A 21,312-nucleotide genomic window follows, 5' to 3' on the forward strand; every position below is an offset into this window, starting at 1 on the left:
CCATAATTGGGGAGCACTACGGCCTTCCATCATTGTAGGGAGCACCACGGCCTGGCTTCATTGTGGAGAGGACCACAGCCTTCCATCATTGTGGAGAGCACCATGGCCTTCCATCATTGTGGAGAGCACCACAGCCTGGCATCATTGTGGAGAGCACCACGGCCTTCCATCATTGCGGAGAGCACCACGGCCTTCCATCATTGTGGAGAGCACCACAGCCTTCCATCATTGCGGAGAGCACCACGGCCTTCCATCATTGTGGAGAGGACCACGGCCTTCCATCATTGTGGAGAGCACCACAGCCTTCCATCATTGCGGAGAGCACCACAGCCTTCCATCATTGTGGAGAGCACCACGGCCTTCCATCATTGTGGAGAGCACCACAGCCTTCCATCATTGCGGAGAGCACCACGGCCTTCCATCATTGTGGAGAGGACCACGGCCTTCCATCATTGTGGAGAGCACCACAGCCTTCCATCATTGTGGAGAGCACCACAGCCTTCCATCATTGTGGAGAGCACCACGGCCTTCCATCATTGTGGAGAGCACCACGGCCTTCCATCATTGTGGAGAGCACCACGGCCTTCCATCATTGTGGAGAGCACCACAGCCTTCCATCATTGTGGAGAGCACCACAGCCTTCCATCATTGTGGAGAGCACCACGGCCTTCCATCATTGTGGAGAGCACCACAGCCTTCCATCATTGTGGAGAGCACCACGGCCTTCCATCATTGGGAAGCAGAGGATTTCCACCTCACGCTGCAGTTTCTGGCAGGTTTCATCAGCTGTGGCTGTGACACATTCTCCAGGAGTGACACAGACCTTGTGACCCGCGGGTGTCATCACACGTCACTCTCCATAGGTGGAGATAGATGGGAAAATGTCAGTTTACAAATCACCTGCTCTCCGCCGTCTCTCTGGGAGTTACAGGCAGGAGGCTCCTGACAGCAGTCTGTCCCCTCCATAATCAGCCTGAACATGGAGGTCCCAGGAAAGGCTCTGCACCCAGGGTGAATGTGAGCCCTGCACCGTCCACAGCGACGCTCTGCAGCCTTCTTCTGCCACCACTAAGCGGCTTATGGAGTTTTCAGCAATAAATTAATTTCATACAAAAGACTCATTGTCACAATTACAGATGGAAAGTTACTACCCTGATGTCAGGTGTATATGCTCAGTGTATGTATGATGAGTGCGCAGTGTATATGCTCAGTGTATGTATGATGAGTGTACAATGTACGTGCTCAGTGTATGTATGATGAGTGCGCAGTGTATATGCTCAGTGTATGTATGATGAGTGTACAATGTACGTGCTCAGTGTATGTCTGATGAGTGCGCAGTGTATATGCTCAGTGTATGTATGATGAGTGCGCAGTGTATATGCTCAGTGTATGTATGATGAGTGTGCAGTGTATATGCTCAGTGTATGTATGATGAGTGCGCAGTGTATATGCTCAGTGTATGTTTCATGAGTGTACAATGTACGTGCTCAGTATATGTATGATGAGTGCGCAGTGTATATGCTCAGTGTATATGCTCAGTGTATATGCTCAGTGTTAGTATGATGATTGTGCAGTGTATATGCTCAGTGTATGTATGATGATTGTGCAGTGTATATGCTCAGTGTTCGTATGATGATTGTGCAGTGTATATGCTCAGTGTATGTATGATGAGTGTGCAGTGTATATGCTCAGTGTATGATTCATGAGTGTGCAGTGTATATGCTCAGTGTATGTTTGATGAGTGTGCAGTGTATATGCTCAGTGTATGTATGATGAGTGTGCAGCGTATATGCTCAGTGCATATGCTCAGTGTATGTATCATGAGTGTGCAGTGTATATGCTCAGTGTTAGTATGATGATTGTGCAGTGTATATGCTAGTGTATGTATGATGAGTGTGTAGTGTATATACTCAGTGTATGTATGATGAGTGTGCAGTGTATATGCTCAGTGTATATGCTCAGTGTATGTATGATGAGTGTGCAGTGTATATGCTCAGTGTTAGTATGATGATTGTGCAGTGTATATGCTCAGTGTATGTATGATGAGTGTGCAGTGTATATGCTCAGTGTCTGTATGATGAGTGTGTAGTGTATATGCTCAGTGTCTGTATGATGAGTGTGCAGTGTATATACTCAGTGTATGTATGATGAGTGTGCAGTGTATATGCTCAGTGTCTGTATGATGAGTGTGCAGTGTATATGCTCAGTGTATGTATGATGAGTGTGCAGTGAATATGCTCAGTGTATGTATGATGAGTGTGCAGTGTATATGCTCAGTGTTAGTATGATGAGTATGCAGTGTATATGCTCAGTGTCTGTATGATGAGTGTGCAGTGTATATGCTCAGTGTATGTATGATGAGTGTGCAGTGTATATACTCAGTGTCTGTATGATGAGTGCGCAGTGTATATGCTCAGTGTATGTATGATGAGTGCGCAGTGTATATGCTCAGTGTATGTATGATGAGTGTACAATGTACGTGCTCAGTGTATGTATGATGAGTGCGCAGTGTATATGCTCAGTGTATGTATGATGAGTGTACAATGTACGTGCTCAGTGTATGTCTGATGAGTGCGCAGTGTATATGCTCAGTGTATGTTTCATGAGTGTACAATGTACGTGCTCAGTATATGTATGATGAGTGCGCAGTGTATATGCTCAGTGTATATGCTCAGTGTATGTATGATGAGTGTACAATGTACGTGCTCAGTGTATGTCTGATGAGTGCGCAGTGTATATGCTCAGTGTATGTTTCATGAGTGTACAATGTACGTGCTCAGTATATGTATGATGAGTGCGCAGTGTATATGCTCAGTATATGTATGATGAGTGCGCAGTGTATATGCTCAGTGTATATGCTCAGTGTATATGCTCAGTGTATGTATGATGATTGTGCAGTGTATATGCTCAGTGTTCGTATGATGATTGTGCAGTGTATATGCTCAGTGTATGTATGATGAGTGTGCAGTGTATATGCTCAGTGTATGATTCATGAGTGTGCAGTGTATATGCTCAGTGTATGTATGATGAGTGCGCAGTGTATATGCTCAGTGTATGTATGATGAGTGTGCAGTGTATATGCTCAGTGCATATGCTCAGTGTATGTATCATGAGTGTGCAGTGTATATGCTCAGTGTTAGTATGATGATTGTGCAGTGTATATGCTCAGTGTATGTATGATGAGTGTGCAGTGTATATACTCAGTGTATGTATGATGAGTGTGCAGTGTATATGCTCAGTGTATATGCTCAGTGTATGTATGATGAGTGTGCAGTGTATATGCTCAGTGTTAGTATGATGATTGTGCAGTGTATATGCTCAGTGTATGTATGATGAGTGTGCAGTGTATATGCTCAGTGTTAGTATGATGAGTGTGCAGTGTATATGCTCAGTGTCTGTATGATGAGTGTGCAGTGTATATACTCAGTGTATGTATGATGAGTGTGCAGTGTATATGCTCAGTGTCTGTATGATGAGTGTGCAGTGTATATGCTCAGTGTATGTATGATGAGTGTGCAGTGAATATGCTCAGTGTATGTATGATGAGTGTGCAGTGTATATGCTCAGTGTATGTATGATGAGTGTGCAGTGTATATGCTCAGTGTTAGTATGATGAGTATGCAGTGTATATGCTCAGTGTCTGTATGATGAGTGTGCAGTGTATATGCTCAGTGTATGTATGATGAGTGTGCAGTGTATATACTCAGTGTCTGTATGATGAGTGCGCAGTGTATATGCTCAGTGTCTGTATGATGAGTGCGCAGTGTATATGCTCAGTGTATGTATGATGAGTGCGCAGTGTATATGCTTAGTGTATGTATGATGAGTGCGCAGTGCATATGCTCAGTGTCTGTATGATGAGTGTGCAGTGTATATGCTCAGTGTATGTATGATGAGTGTGCAGTGTATATGCTCAGTGTATGTATGATGAGTGTGCAGTGTATATGCTCAGTGTATGTATGATGAGTGTGCAGTGTATATGCTCAGTGTCTGTATGATGAGTGTGCAGTGTATATGCTCAGTGTCTGTATGATGAGTGTGCAGTGTATATGCTCAGTGTATGTATGATGAGTGTGCAGTGTATATGCTCAGTGTATGTATGATGAGTGTGCAGTGTATATGCTCAGTGTCTGTATGATGAGTGTGCAGTGTATATGCTCAGTGTATGTATGATGAGTGTGCAGTGTATATGCTCAGTGTATATGCTCAGTGTATGTATGATGAGTGTGCAGTGTATATGCTCAGTGTATATGCTCAGTGTATGTATGAGTGTGCAGTGTATATGCTCAGTGTATGTATGATGAGTGTGCAGTGTATATCCTCAGTGTATGTATGATGAGTGTGCAGTGTATATGCTCAGTGTATGTATGATGAATGTGCAGTGTATATGCTCAGTGTCTGTATGATGAGTGTGTAGTGTATATGCTCAGTGTATGTATGATGAGTGTGCAGTGTATATGCTCAGTGTATGTATGATGAGTGTGCAGTGTATATGCTCAGTGTATGTATGATGAGTGTGCAGTGTATATGCTCAGTGTATGTATGATGAGTGTGCAGTGTATATGCTCAGTGTATGTATGATGAGTGTGCAGTGTATATGCTCAGTGTATGTATGATGAGTGTGCAGTGTATATGCTCAGTGTATGTATGATGAGTGTGCAGTGTATATGCTCAGTGTATGTATGATGAGTGTGCAGTGTATATGCTCAGTGTATGTATGATGAGTGTGCAGTATACATAATAGTAAGTAGATTATCACTTTTTTTTATTTTGTGTTCTCGCCCTCCGGTATATTGTGACGGTCGTAGCAATATAATGTAATATCGTTTTGCGGAGCGCTATAACTGGTGCGTCTAGGAATTGCCACCTTGGGCCAAATAGTGTTCCAGGCATATGGACATGTGAAAAAAATATAGGAAGCGTGTGGCACTACAGGAACCAGGGGCACTACAGGAACCAGAGGCACTACAGGAACCAGGGGCACTACAGGAACCAGGGGCACTACAGGAACCAGGGGCACTACAGGAACCAGAGGCACTACAGGAACCAGAGTCACTACAGGAACCAGGGGCACTACAGGAACCAGGGGCACTACAGGAACCAGGGGCACTACAGGAACCAGGGGCACTACAGGAACCAGGGGCACTACAGGAACCAGAGGCACTACAGGAACCAGGGGCACTACAGGAACCAGGGGCACTACAGGAACCAGGGGCACTACAGGAACCAGGGGCACTACAGGAACCAGAGGCACTACAGGAACCAGAGGCACTACAGGAACCAGGGGCACTACAGGAACCAGGGGCACTACAGGAACCAGAGGCACTACAGGAACCAGAGGCACTACAGGAACCAGAGGCACTACAGGAACCAGAGGCACTACAGGAACCAGAGGCACTACAGGAACCAGAGTCACTACAGGAACCAGGGGCACTACAGGAACCAGAGGCACTACAGGAACCAGAGTCACTACAGGAACCAGGGGCACTACAGGAACCAGGGGCACTACAGGAACCAGGGGCACTACAGGAACCAGGGGCACTACAGGAACCAGGGGCACTACAGGAACCAGGGGCACTACAGGAACCAGAGGCACTACAGGAACCAGAGGCACTACAGGAACCAGGGGCACTACAGGAACCAGGGGCACTACAGGAACCAGGGGCACTACAGGAACCAGAGGCACTACAGGAACCAGAGGCACTACAGGAACCAGAGGCACTACAGGAACCAGGGGCACTACAGGAACCAGGGGCACTACAGGAACCAGAGGCACTACAGGAACCAGAGGCACTACAGGAACCAGAGGCACTACAGGAACCAGAGGCACTACAGGAACCAGAGGCACTACAGGAACCAGGGGCACTACAGGAACCAGGGGCACTACAGGAACCAGAGGCACTACAGGAACCAGGGGCACTACAGGAACCAGGGGCACTACAGGAACCAGGGGCACTACAGGAACCAGGGGCACTACAGGAACCAGAGGCACTACAGGAACCAGGGGCACTACAGGAACCAGAGGCACTACAGGAACCAGAGGCACTACAGGAACCAGAGGCACTACAGGAACCAGGGGCACTACAGGAACCAGGGGCACTACAGGAACCAGGGGCACTACAGGAACCAGGGGCACTACAGGAACCAGAGGCACTACAGGAACCAGAGGCACTACAGGAACCAGAGGCACTACAGGAACCAGGGGCACTACAGGAACCAGGGGCACTACAGGAACCAGGGGCACTACAGGAACCAGAGGCACTACAGGAACCAGAGGCACTACAGGAACCAGAGTCACTACAGGAACCAGGGGCACTACAGGAACCAGGGGCACTACAGGAACCAGGGGCACTACAGGAACCAGAGGCACTACAGGAACCAGAGGCACTACAGGAACCAGGGGCACTACAGGAACCAGGGGCACTACAGGAACCAGAGGCACTACAGGAACCAGAGGCACTACAGGAACCAGGGGCACTACAGGAACCAGGGGCACTACAGGAACCAGGGGCACTACAGGAACCAGAGGCACTACAGGAACCAGGGGCACTACAGGAACCAGGGGCACTACAGGAACCAGGGGCACTACAGGAACCAGAGGCACTACAGGAACCAGAGGCACTACAGGAACCAGGGGCACTACAGGAACCAGGGGCACTACAGGAACCAGGGGCACTACAGGAACCAGGGGCACTACAGGAACCAGAGGCACTACAGGAACCAGGGGCACTACAGGAACCAGGGGCACTACAGGAACCAGGGGCACTACAGGAACCAGAGGCACTACAGGAACCAGAGGCACTACAGGAACCAGAGTCACTACAGGAACCAGGGGCACTACAGGAACCAGGGGCACTACAGGAACCAGGGGCACTACAGGAACCAGAGGCACTACAGGAACCAGAGGCACTACAGGAACCAGGGGCACTACAGGAACCAGGGGCACTACAGGAACCAGAGGCACTACAGGAACCAGAGGCACTACAGGAACCAGGGGCACTACAGGAACCAGAGGCACTACAGGAACCAGAGGCACTACAGGAACCAGAGGCACTACAGGAACCAGGGGCACTACAGGAACCAGGGGCACTACAGGAACCAGGGGCACTACAGGAACCAGAGGCACTACAGGAACCAGGGGCACTACAGGAACCAGGGGCACTACAGGAACCAGAGGCACTACAGGAACCAGGGGCACTACAGGAACCAGAGGCACTACAGGAACCAGAGTCACTACAGGAACCAGAGGCACTACAGGAACCAGGGGCACTACAGGAACCAGGGGCACTACAGGAACCAGGGGCACTACAGGAACCAGAGGCACTACAGGAACCAGAGGCACTACAGGAACCAGGGGCACTACAGGAACCAGAGGCACTACAGGAACCAGGGGCACTACAGGAACCAGGGGCACTACAGGAACCAGGGGCACTACAGGAACCAGGGGCACTACAGGAACCAGAGGCACTACAGGAACCAGAGGCACTACAGGAACCAGAGGCACTACAGGAACCAGAGTCACTACAGGAACCAGAGGCACTACAGGAACCAGTGGCACTACAGGAACCAGGGGCACTACAGGAACCAGAGGCACTACAGGAACCAGAGGCACTACAGGAACCAGAGGCACTACAGGAACCAGAGTCACTACAGGAACCAGAGGCACTACAGGAACCAGTGGCACTACAGGAACCAGGGGCACTACAGGAACCAGAGGCACTACAGGAACCAGAGGCACTACAGGAACCAGAGGCACTACAGGAACCAGAGTCACTACAGGAACCAGAGGCACTACAGGAACCAGGGGCACTACAGGAACCAGGGGCACTACAGGAACCAGAGGCACTACAGGAACCAGGGGCACTACAGGAACCAGAGGCACTACAGGAACCAGGGGCACTACAGGAACCAGAGGCACTACAGGAACCAGAGGCACTACAGGAACCAGGGGCACTACAGGAACCAGGGGCACTACAGGAACCAGGGGCACTACAGGAACCAGAGGCACTACAGGAACCAGGGGCACTACAGGAACCAGGGGCACTACAGGAACCAGGGGCACTACAGGAACCAGAGGCACTACAGGAACCAGGGGCACTACAGGAACCAGGGGCACTACAGGAACCAGAGGCACTACAGGAACCAGAGGCACTACAGGAACCAGGGGCACTACAGGAACCAGGGGCACTACAGGAACCAGGGGCACTACAGGAACCAGGGGCACTACAGGAACCAGGGGCACTACAGGAACCAGGGGCACTACAGGAACCAGGGGCACTACAGGAACCAGGGGCACTACAGGAACCAGAGGCACTACAGGAACCAGGGGCACTACAGGAACCAGGGGCACTACAGGAACCAGAGGCACTACAGGAACCAGAGGCACTACAGGAACCAGAGTCACTACAGGAACCAGAGGCACTACAGGAACCAGGGGCACTACAGGAACCAGAGGCACTACAGGAACCAGAGGCACTACAGGAACCAGGGGCACTACAGGAACCAGGGGCACTACAGGAACCAGAGGCACTACAGGAACCAGGGGCACTACAGGAACCAGGGGCACTACAGGAACCAGGGGCACTACAGGAACCAGGGGCACTACAGGAACCAGAGGCACTACAGGAACCAGAGGAACTACAGGAACCAGGGGCACTACAGGAACCAGGGGCACTACAGGAACCAGGGGCACTACAGGAACCAGGGGCACTACAGGAACCAGAGGCACTACAGGAACCAGGGGCACTACAGGAACCAGGGGCACTACAGGAACCAGAGGCACTACAGGAACCAGAGGCACTACAGGAACCAGGGGCACTACAGGAACCAGGGGCACTACAGGAACCAGAGGCACTACAGGAACCAGAGGCACTACAGGAACCAGGGGCACTACAGGAACCAGGGGCACTACAGGAACCAGGGGCACTACAGGAACCAGGGGCACTACAGGAACCAGGGGCACTACAGGAACCAGAGGCACTACAGGAACCAGGGGCACTACAGGAACCAGGGGCACTACAGGAACCAGGGGCACTACAGGAACCAGGGGCACTACAGGAACCAGAGGCACTACAGGAACCAGGGGCACTACAGGAACCAGGGGCACTACAGGAACCAGGGGCACTACAGGAAACAGAGGCACTACAGGAACCAGAGGCACTACAGGAACCAGGGGCACTACAGGAACCAGAGGCACTACAGGAACCAGGGGCACTATGGCTCCAGCTCCTCTCAGAAATAAAAGCCATATTTATTGTCTACAACATACGAGTTTGGAGGGTCGCGCCCCTTCTTCACATGCTTGTCTATGTTATCTGAGGAAGGATACATATTTCAGAGGAGCGCTGAGACCGGAGTGTCCTCTGGTACGTGTAGTGCCACACGTTTCCTATGCGTTTTCTGGGATGGTGGATGGAGAGTGCGCTCTGGTGGAGAGTGATCGGAGGAATGGTCAGATGCCTTGTGTGATTACTGGCTGTGAGATGTGATCATCAGATGGTGATGACAGTGAGTCATATCCCCAGAGAGGTGACGTGCAGACCCCTCCCCTGCAGCCAGACGGGTACCTGCCACCAGTCACATACACACTCCCATCCTCCATCATCCTCGAGGAGGGGGAGTGCCAGCAATAGACCTGCACAGCTCCAAACCTGTGTGGTACCCAGCACCGAGCCCTATATACTGGTGGCCTGTGTAGATCATGTGCTGCGCGTCCCTCCTCACACCATAGACCTCCATGGCCCCTCTTCTGCGGATAGGGCCATCGTTGCTTCCCTTTCCAGCACTGGCAGATGTCATGGGAGAGGGTCGCGTCAGTCAGAGGCCATGCTGCAGATGTGGAAGGTCCTGTAAGACTATTTTTACACAACTTACAAGAAGAGGACAAGTCCTGTCCTCATTTCCTTCTTACATTTAATATTGTACTCCATGACCGTGACGTATATAATTAACCTGTGTGCGGAGCTGGCCACAAAACCTCGCAGACAAGGTATCCAAAACTAGTCTTATGGGGTCTTTGTTATAGAGCGGGTCTCGTGAAGTGATTCCAATATACAGCAGGTCTCGTAAAGTGATTGCAAAATACAGGGGGTCTTGTGAGGTGTTCTCGATATACAGGGAGTCTTGTGAGGTGTTCTCGATATACAGGGAGTCTTGTGAGGTGTTCTCGATATACAGGGAGTCTTGTGAGGTGTTCTCGATATACAGGGAGTCTTGTGAGGTGTTCTCGATATACAGGGAGTCTTGTGAGGTGTTCTCGATATACAGGGAGTCTTGTGAGGTGTTCTCGATATACAGGGGGTCTTGTGAGGTGTTCTCGATATACAGGGGGTCTTGTGAGGTGTTCTCGATATACAGGGAGTCTTGTGAGGTGTTCTCGATATACAGGGGGTCTTGTGAGGTGTTCTCGATATACAGGGGGTCTTGTGAGGTGTTCTCGATATACAGGGAGTCTTGTGAGGTGTTCTCGATATACAGGGGGTCTTGTGAGGTGTTCTCAATATACAGGGGGTCTTGTGAGGTGTTCTCGATATACAGGGAGTCTTGTGAGGTGTTCTCAATATACAGGGGGTCTTGTGAGGTGTTCTCAATATACAGGGAGTCTTTTGGCGTGTCGCTAAAATACAGTGAGTCTTGTAGGGTGTTCCTGGTATACAGCGGGTCCTGTGGGGTGTTTTCGATATACAGGGGATCTTGTGCGGTGTTCCGGATATACAGCGGGTCCTGTGTGGTGTTCCCGATATACAGCGGTTCTTGTGGGATGTTCCCGATTATACAACGGGTCTTGTGGAGTGTCTCGATATAGAGAAGTTCTTGTGGGGTGCTCCCGATATAGATCTGATCTTCTGGGATGTTCCCAATATAAAGCGGGTCTTGTGGGGTGTTCCCGATATACAGGGGGTCTTGTGTGGTGTTCCCGATATACAGCGGGTTTTGTGGAGTGTCTCTATATAGAGCAGTTCTTGTGTGGTGTTCCCGATATACAGGGGGTCTTGTGTGGTGTTCCCGATATACAGCGGGTTTTGTGCAGTGTCTCTATATAGAGCAGTTCTTGTGGGGTGTTCCCGATATACAGGGGGTCTTGTGAGGTGTTCCCGATATACAGCGGGTTTTGTGGAGTGTCTCTATATAGAGCAGTTCTTGTGGGGTGTTCCCGATATACAGGGGGTCTTGTGAGGTGTTCCCGATATACAGCGGGTTTTGTGGAGTGTCTCTATATAGAGCTGTTCTAGTGGGGTGTTCCCGATATACAGGGGGTCTTGTGTGGTGTTCCCGATATACAGCAGGTTTTGTGGAGTGTCTCGATATAGAGCAGTTCTTGTGGGGTGTTCCCGATATACAGCGGGTCTTGTGTGGTGTTCCCGATATACAGCAGGTTTTGTGGAGTGTCTCGATATAGAGCAGTTCTTGTGGGGTGTTCCCGATATACAGGGGGTCTTGTGAGGTGTTCCCGATATACAGCGGGTTTTGTGGAGTGTCTCGATATAGAGCAGTTCTTGTGAGGTGCTCCCGATATACAGCTGATCTTGTGGGATGTTCCCAATATAAAGCGGGTCTTGTGGGGTGTTCCCGATATACAGCGGGTTTTGTGGAGTGTCTCTATATAGAGCAGTTCTAGTGGGGTGTTCCCGATATACAGGGGGTCTAGTGTGGTGTTCCCGATATACAGCGGGTTTTGTGGAGTGTCTCTATATAGAGCAGTTCTAGTGGGGTGTTCCCGATATACAGCGGGTCTTGTGTGGTGTTCCCGATATACAGCAGGTTTTGTGGAGTGTCTAGATATAGAGTAGTTCTTGTGGGGTGTTCCCGATATACAGGGGGTCTTGTGAGGTGTTCCCGATATACAGCGGGTTTTGTGGAGTGTCTCGATATAGAGCAGTTCTTGTGAGGTGCTCCCGATATACAGCTGATCTTGTGGGATGTTCCCAATATAAAGCGGGTCTTGTGGGGTGTTCCCGATATACAGAGGGTCTTGTGTGGTGTTCCCGATATACAGCGGGTCTTGTGTGGTGTTCCCGATATACAGCGGGTTTTGTGGAGTGTCTCTATATAGAGCAGTTCTTGTGGGGTGTTCCCGATATACAGCGGGTCTTGTGTGGTGTTCCCGATATACAGCGGGTTTTGTGGAGTGTCTCTATATAGAGCAGTTCTTGTGGGGTGTTCCCGATATACAGCGGTTCTTGTGGGACGTTCCCGATATACAACGGGTCTTGTGGAGTGTCCAGATATAGAGCAGTTCTTATGGGGTGTTCCCGATATACAGCGGTTATTGTGAGGTGTTCCCGATATACAGCGGGTTTTGTGGAGTGTCCCGATATAGAGCAGTTCTTATGGGGTGTTCCCGATATACAGCGGTTATTGTGAGGTGTTCCCGATATACAGCGGGTTTTGTGGAGTGTCTCGATATAGAGCAGTTCTTGTGGGGTGCTCACGATATACAGCGGTTCTTGTGAGGTGTTCCCAATATACAGCGAGTCAAATGGGGTGTCCTCAAAATACAGTGGGTCTTGCGGGGTTTTCTGAAAATACAGCTGATCTTGTGGGGTGTTCCCGCTATACAGCGTGAGTTTTGTGGTGTTCCCAAAATACAGCGTGTCTTGTGGGGTGTTCTCAAAATACATCGGTTCTTGTGGGGTGTTCCTGATATACAGCAGTTCTTATGGAGTGCTCCCGATATACATTAGGTCTTCGGAACTGTTCACGATATACAGCAGGGTTTTTTGTGGGGTGTTCCTGATATATAGCATGTCTTTTGGGGTGTTAACAAAATACGCTGGGTCTTGTAGGGTGTTTCCAATATACAGCAGGTCTTGTGGCGTGTTCTCGATATACAGCATCTCTTGTGAGGTGTTCCCAAAATATAGCGGGGCTTGTGGGGTGCTCCCAATACAGCAAGTCTTATAACGTGTTCCCAATATACAGGATATGTATGTGGGGTGTTCCCGATATACAGCAGGACTTGTGGGGTGTTCCCGATATACTGCGGGTCTTGTTGGATGTTCTTGATATATAGGGGTCTTTTGGGGTTTTCCCCGATATACAGGAGGTCTTCTGGGGTGTTCCCAATATAGAGCAGGTCTTGTTGGATGTTCCTGATATACAGGGGGTCTTGTGGGGTGTTCCCAATATACAGAAGGTCTTGTGGGGTGTTCCCGATATACAGCGGGTCTTGTTGGATGTTCTTGATATACAGGGGTCTTTTGAGGTTTTCCCGATATACAGGAGGTCTTTTGGGGTGTTCCCAATATAGAGCAGGTCTCGTTGGATGTTTCTGATATACAGGGGGGTCTTGTGGGGTGTTGCTGATATACAGGGGGTCTTGTCGTGTGTTCCTGATATACAGTGGTTTTTGTTGGATGTTCCTGATATACAGCGGGTCTTCTGAGATGTTCCTGATATAGAGGGAAAGAGCTGGGCTCTAGAAGACGCTTTTGAGTTGTGTCATATGTAGCTGTGGTGTTAGCTGCATTGAAGCTGGTTGGAGTGTTTTTCCTTTCTGTTTTCCTACCCATATGTTCCTTTATAGCAGTCGGTGAGGCTAGTGCTATCGTAAGCCTGCTCACTAGCCAGGGTAATATTAGGGCAAGTGAAGGCTTAGGAACATGATTGGCGATGGGGGGGAGGACCCATATAGGAACGTCAGGGAGTGCAGGGTACCACCTCAGGTGAGTGCAGGTGGTGTCCCATACCCCCTCTCCTTAGCACCAGGAACCTCTGTGGGTATTGTGGCCCCTGTGTGTTGCGGCACCTGCTGGGGGTTTTCCTGGTAACTGGTAAAAACCTGTTAGTCACTGCGTGACACCTCCATGCAGTATGCTGAGTCTTAATATGGTATAATGCCCCCCACATAGTCCTCCATTTATTATAATGCATCCCCCATAGTTCTCCATATAACATAATGCACCCCCATAGTCCTCCATATATTATAATACACCCACATAGTTCTCCATATATTATAATGCACTCCCATGGTCCTCCATTTATTGCAATGCGCCCCCCCATAGTCCTCCATGTATTATAATGCACCCCCCCATAGTCATCCATATGATATAATGCACCCCATAGTTCTCCATATATAATGCACACCCCATAGTCTTCCATTTATTATGCACCCCCATAGTCCTCTATATATTCTAATGCACCTACATAGTCCCTAATATAGTATAATACATTCCCCATAGTCTTCCATATATTATAATGCATTTCCCATAGTTCTCCATATAGTTTAATGCACCCCCGCTAGTCCTCCATATAGTATAATGCACCCCCGCTAGTCCTCCATATAGTATAATGCACCCTCGCTAGTCCTCCATATAGTATAATGCACCCCCGCTAGTCCTCCATATAGTATAATGCACCCCCGCTAGTCCTCCATATAGTATAATGCACCCCCGCTAGTCCTCCTTATAGTATAATGCACCCTCATAGTCTTCCATATATTATAATGCATCCCTCCATGGTCCTCCATATGGGATAATGCACCCTCATAGTCCTCCATATATAATATAATGCACCCTCGTTAGTCCTCCATATAGTATAATGCACCCCCCATAGTCTTCCATATATTATAATGCACCCCCCATGGTCCTCCATATAGGATAATGCACCCTCTAGTCCTCCATATATAATATAATGCACCCTCTTTAGTCCTCCATATAATATAATACACTCCCATAGTCATCCATACAATATAATGCACCCCCATAGACTTCCCTATATTACAGTTCACCCCATAGTGCTTCATATAATATAATGTACCCCCCCATAGTTTGCATATATTATACTGCACCCGCACAGTCCTTCATTTATTATAATGCACCTCCATAATCTTCCAGATAGTATAATGCACCCCATAATCCTGCAGATATGCACCCAACATAGTCCTCCATATAGTATAATGCACCCAACATAGTCCTCCAGATAGTATAATGCACCCTCCATAGTCCTCCAGATAGTATAATGCACCCTCCATAGTCCTCTAGATAGTATAATGCACCCTCCATAGTCCTCCAGATAGTATAATGCACCCTCAATAGTCCTCTAGATAGTATAATGCACCCTCCATAGTCCTCTAGATAGTATATGTCTCCATCACTGGTCTCCTGCGTGAGGCTCGCAGCCATGGACGTCTCCATCGCTGGTTTCCTACTGTGTGACGCTTGCGGTCATGGACATCTTCTTCGCTGGTCTCCTCCTGTGTGAGTCTTGCAGCCATGGACATCTCCATCACTGGTCCCCTCTTGTGTGAGGCTTCCAGCCATGGACATCTCCATCGTTGGTCTCTTCCGGTGTGAAGCTCCCGGCCGTGGACATCTCTTTTGCTGGTCTCCTTCTGTGTGACGTTTCTGACCATGGACGTCTCCATTGTTGGTCTCTTCCTGTGTGAGGCTCCGGCCATGGATGTCTCCATCGCTGGTCTACTCCTGTGTGAGTCTTCCGGCCATAGATGATTCCATCGCTGGTCTCCTCCTGTATGAGGCTTTCGGCTGTGGACATCTCCTTCGCTGGTCTCCTGCTGTGTGAGGCCTTTGCCGTGGACGTCTCCATTGCTTGTCTCCTCCTGTGTGAGTCTTCCGGCCATGGCAGTCTCCATCGCTGGTCTCCTCCGATGTGAGGCTTCCGAACGTGGACATCTTCATCGCTGGTCTTTTCCGGTGTGAGGCTTTGCGCCTCTACTGCGGTGACTTCAGTTATTTCTTGTTTGTGGCTCTTTCTCCTTAAGTTTTCCCTTTATCCTGTGAAATGCAGCTCGATGGGGCTGAGATCTGGTGAGGACTCGGCCATTGCAGAATATTGAGTCAATGTCCATCTGTCTGTGTCAGCACACCACCTCCATCATCAATAACAACTAGTGCCTTGGGGTCATGATTAGTTCTGCAAACCCAGCCAGCACCCCACCTTTGCCAAGTGTTGCAGAGGACGTATTGTGCTCTGGATCAGGAGTCGCTCCAAGCCTTTCTTCTTCTATCATTCTGGGACAGGTTAATCTTAGTCTCCTCTGTTGCTTTTCCAGATCTGGGTGGACTTAGATCCTGAAGCACCATCCTCTTGGAGACAGGTCTTTACTTGGGGAATGTTGTTAAGGGTTTTCTTCCCCTGGAAAGGATTATGTGATCATCCATCACTGGTCTTACGGGGACGTCCAGGCCTTTTTTCAGTTCCCCGCTCTCCAGTGCACGCTAATTATTTTTTTTTTAAGAATGTAGCAAACACTTCTGCCATCTCTTGATGGATTTCTTCTTTTTTTTTCAGCCTAATGTTGGTTGGTTTCTCTTTCTTTGAACACATGTTGTTGGTTCACAGCACCTGGAATCAGCTCCAGACCTTTTACCTGACTAATGATGGGTTAATGAGGGAATCGCCCATGCGGCCATTAAAATGATTATTAGATAATTGTCCAATTACCTTTGGTCCTTGAAAAAAGGCAGCGACATATTAAATAGCTGTAATTTCTAAACCCTTCCTCCAATTAGGATGTGAATACCTCAAATTAAAGCTCAGACTGCACTGTAAGCCCAGGTTGTTATAGAATTGGATCTGGAATATGTTTTGGAAAAAAGCAAAAATGACAAAACTTAGGTCCAGAAATATTTGGACAGTGGCATGACTGTATAGCAGATCTTGTGGGGTGTTTCAGGTATATACAGTGGGTCTTGTGGGATGTTCCGGGTATGTATGAAGGGTCTTGTGGGGTGTTCCCTGTATATACGGCGGGTCTTGTGGGATGTTCCCGGTATGTACGGTGGGTCTGTGGGGTGTTCCCTGTATATACGGCGGGTCTTGTGGGATGTTCCCGGTATGTACGGTGGGTCTTGTGGGGAGTTCCCGGTATATACGGCGGGACTTGTGGAGCATTCCCGGTATATATGGTGGGTCTTGTGGGGTGTTCCCGGTATATACGGCGAGTCTTGTGGGGTGTTCCCGGTATATACTGTGGGTCTTGTGGGGTGTTAGCGATATATATACGGTGGGTCTTGTGGGGTGTTCCTGGTATGTACATCGGGTCTTGTGCAGTATATTTCATAGGCGTGTTGAATACACAATTTGTACAGTATATAGCACAGTGCCAGGGATCTCTTTTGCAGTATGTTGGGTCGTGTGTATGTGAGACGTGCTGCTCTCAGGATGTTGCTGTGGAGGATGGTACTAGTCGGGATGTGACACATGTAGGTGTGGCTTCAGTGACATCAGTTACACACCCTCCTGTATAAAACTCCCACAGCCAGCGGCAGGCACAGGAAGGAGACTGCTACATTGTATCCAGAGCGGGAGACTGATACATTCTATCCAGAGACGGATACATTCTATCCAGAGACGGATACATTCTATCCAGAGACGGATACATTCTATCCAGAGACGGATACATTCTATCCAGAGACGGATACATTCTATCCAGAGACGGATACATTCTATCCAGAGACGGATACATTCTATCCAGAGACGGATACATTCTAGCCAAGGAGAGAGGCACGACACACAAACAGGAATATTACGTGGTGGTGTCGGGGATAGAACACACTGGGACACCATGGAGTCTGGAGGCAAGGTAAGAAACTGTTACAGCCCTGGGGTTAATTCTGTTATAAGGCCTTGCGTGCTGTCCACTATGGAGATAGTGAAGGTTTGAGGTGAATATGTGAGGTCACAGCATATAGAGGTCGGCTCAATGTGAGCAGTTCATGCTGGGAACATGGTAGTGGACATGAGACTTGTATTGTCCAGGGTCCACAGCAGAGGCTGCTGACGATCATGTCTCTGACAGTTTATGCAGATTGATCTGATCCAGTCCCCTGGTCACTACATACTGTGGGAATGATGGAAAGTTGTGGCGGCACTATTTGTAGTTGTTTATCTCGGCAACTACTCGCACATCTGATCCTCATGGTATCTGATCCTCATAGTATTAGATCCATAGACCAGGAGGGTACTTTGCTGAGCTACTGGGTGTTCGTACCACTCCAGAGGTTATGTATGGGATGCTGGGTGTACAAGGCGGACGCACTCGCGTGATTTCTGACCTTTCTCCTAATGTTCTACAAACTGAAGGCCAAGAATGCATAGTATTAGTAGCGGGGAGGGGTCTCAATACGTTTTTAGCCTATACATTTGGAAAGGGCAGCTGTGAGTAGGTGAAGAGTCGGACAGCCAAGCACATGGCTTTCTCATACTTAGAGGAAATGATTTCAGGCTGTGTCTCTTTTCCTGACACTTAATTTTTCCCATTTCCTGGATATGGATTTTGTGTCCTCCTGAATGTGACCTGCCCTGGAGGCTCTATCAGTTGTAGACTTCTCCTTCACCATCCCTTCCCCCAGTCTGGACGTCTGCTTCCTCTGTTTACTTACAAGGACATTCCTGGCCTGAAGATCTGGAGAAGGACCAGCCCTACTGATGCCTGAATCTTCTGTGTCCTCCATGTATAGAGGCTTGCTCCTGTAGAAATATGCAGGATGTGGATTATGAGGAGATGAAATAGGTAAAATATATCTTTGGACCATGTTAGCCAGTAGAGATAAAAAAACGTTTGTTTAAAAGACCTGAGAGTCCTCAGTGGTTGATACCTTTTAATGGCAACTGAAAAGATGGTAATAATAGCAAGCTTTCGAGAGTACTCAGGTCTCTTCATCAGCAGGGAATCATAGGTGTGCTATGCTCAGGACAATGGCTGCCACATATGTATCTTTCCAGATGAAGGCCTTGAGATGTTCTCCACAATCATGAGTGGCCAAACCTACCTAAAATGACTATCGATGCTTGTGTCCCTCATAGTCTGACCACATCATGCTGTTGGGCAGCTCTAATAAAACCTTTTGGTAGAATAAGGGGAGCAAGTGGATGAAGGAGATGGGAAACCTTCTGATGGAGCTTCCATCCTGGACTGTCTACTGACCCTGCAGATAAGATTGGTTTAGAGTTGTGTCCCGCCGGCGTCGTTCATGTAGTTTCGGGCTTTGCTCGTTCTTGATACTTGTGTATAGATGTCTGCAGTAATGTCCAGGAGTGATGCTGATGTTTGTGACCGGGCCCAGCACAGCGTCCTCTGTATCAGGTTGCTGTGCTGCACCATGTACATACAGTGGAATAAGAAAAGTGCCATTATCATTATACACAGACAGTTTCATGGTGCCACAACCCCTCTGCACGGTCCACTGCTGGGACTGCAATTCTTATACATTCAGATCTGTGGCTCCTCTTTTGATTATAATAGCATTGATGACAAAATACTGCCCCATCCTCAGTCTCCATTTCTATCCGATCCCCTCATGGACGATGCATTCATGTATGATGCAATAGTTGTGTGACGCTGCAGGCACCACGTGTCCAGAGAGCGGATGGCATCAGGGCCACGTTTCGGGTAGTACAAGTCTTGCCTGGCATATACTTCCGGAGGCCTTGAAATGAGGCCACGGTGGAGGAGATGCAGCATGACGACAGCAGCTTAGTAGGACAAGGGTGAATCGAATACACTCGCTTAATAGGTGTGTTCACAGAGCGAGCGCCTATTGGCCGAGAGGGACAAGCCTTCCAGAAATCAGAAATGTGTCCGCTCCGAGGAGGAAATGATGCAGCTCTTACACGGAGACTTCATCTGTCTCATGACGACGGCAGCATGTGGTGTATCACATTACAGGATCACGTACACGGCGGCTCAGAATAATGCGTGCTGTATACACACATGGCGGCGTGTCCCTCTACATATGTGTAGTATACATGTGCCCTGTATTCATACAGTCATATGTAAAAGTTTGGGCACCCCTATTAATGTAACCTTTTTTCTTTATAACAATTTGGGTTTTGCTATTTCAGTGTCATATATCTAATAACTGATGGACTGAGTAATATTTCTGGATTGAAATGAGGTTTATTGTACTAACAGAAAATGTGCAATCCGCATTTAAACAAAATGTGACCAGTGCAAAAGTATGGGCACCCTTATCAATTTCTTGATTTGAACCCTCCTAACTACTTTTTCCTGACTTACTAAAGCACTAAATTGGTTTTGTAACCTCATTGAGCTTTGAGCTTCATAGGCAGGTGTATCCAATCATGAGAAAAGGTATTTAAGGTGGCCACTTGCAAGTTGTTCTCCTATTTGAATCTCCTATGAAGAGTGGCATCATGGGCTCCTCAAAACAACTCTCAAATGATCTGAAAACAAAGATTATTCAGCATAGTTGTTCAGGGGAAGGTACAAAAAGTTCTCAGAGATTTAACCTGTAAGCTTCCATTGTGAGGAACATAGTAAGGAAATGGAAGAACACAGGTACAGTTCTTGTTAAGCCCAGAAGTGGCAGGCCAAGAAAAATATCAGAAAGGCAGAGAAGAAGAATGGTGAGAACAGTCAAGGACAATCCACAGACCACCTCCAAAGACCTGCAGCATCATCTTGCTGCAGATGGTGTCAATGTGCATCTGTCAACAATACAGCGCACTTTGCACAAGGAGAAGCTGTATGGGAGAGTGATGCGAAAGAAGCCGTTTCTGCAAGCACGCCACAAACAGAGTCGCCTGAGGTATGCAAAAGCACATTTGGACAAGCCAGTTACATTTTGGAAGAAGGTCCTGTGGACTGGTGAAACAAAGATGGAGTTGTTTGGTCATACAAAAAGGCGTTATGCATGGAGGCAAAAAACACGGCATTCCAAGAAAAGCACTTGCTACCCACAGTAAAATTTGGTGGAGGTTCCATCATGCTTTGGGGCTGTGTGGCCAATGCCGGCACCGGGAATCTTGTTAAAGTTGAGGGTCGCATGGATTCAACTCAGTATCAGCAGATTCTTGACAATAATGTGCAAGAATCAGTGACGAAGTTGAAGTTACGCAGGGGATGGATATTTCAGCAAGACAATGATCCAAAACACCGCTCCAAATCTACTCAGGCATTCATGCAGAGGAACAATTACAATGTTCTGGAATGGCCATCCCAGTCCCCAGACCTGAATATCATTGAACATCTGTGGGATGATGTGAAGCGGCTGTCCATGCTCGCGACCATCAAACTGAACTGAACTGGAATTGTTTTGTAACCAGGAATGGTCAAATCTACCTTCATCCAGGATCCAGGACTCATTAAAAGCTACAGGAAGCGACTAGAGGCTGTGATTTCTGCAAAAGGAGGATCTACAAAATATTAATGTCACTTTTATGTTGAGGTGCCCATACTTTTGCACCGGTCAAATTTAGTTTAAATGCGGATTGCACATTTTCTGTTAGTACAATAAGCCTCATTTCAATCCAGAAATATTACTCAGTCCATCAGTTGTTAGATATATGAAACTGAAATAGCAAAAACCCAAATTGTTATAAAGAAAA

At 48.3% G+C, this 21,312-nt stretch overlaps 1 protein-coding gene across 3 annotated transcripts in view; it reads left to right on the forward strand.

Moving 5' to 3' along the window:
- LOC142256395 (solute carrier family 2, facilitated glucose transporter member 1-like) overlaps positions 1-21,312 on the forward strand; it is a 211,432-nt gene that overhangs the window by 141,425 nt on the left and 48,695 nt on the right. Inside the window, exon 1 of one of the 3 annotated variants that reach the window (XM_075328059.1) lies at positions 9,743-9,988. The exons of 1 other annotated variant lie outside the window; for it this stretch is intronic. Coding sequence is in view for 1 of the 2 variants with exons in the window: in XM_075328058.1 (XP_075184173.1) it covers positions 17,528-17,545 (18 nt within the window). In the remaining variant the exon portion in view is untranslated. Of the gene's footprint in view, positions 1-9,742; positions 9,989-17,203; positions 17,546-21,312 lie in introns of those variants that run through there. One more of the 3 variants, XM_075328058.1, reaches the window with a different exon arrangement.

The sequence above is a fragment of the Anomaloglossus baeobatrachus genome, chromosome 11 (assembly GCF_048569485.1).
Source record: "Anomaloglossus baeobatrachus isolate aAnoBae1 chromosome 11, aAnoBae1.hap1, whole genome shotgun sequence".
In the NCBI taxonomy this organism is placed as follows: Eukaryota; Metazoa; Chordata; class Amphibia; order Anura; family Aromobatidae; genus Anomaloglossus; species Anomaloglossus baeobatrachus.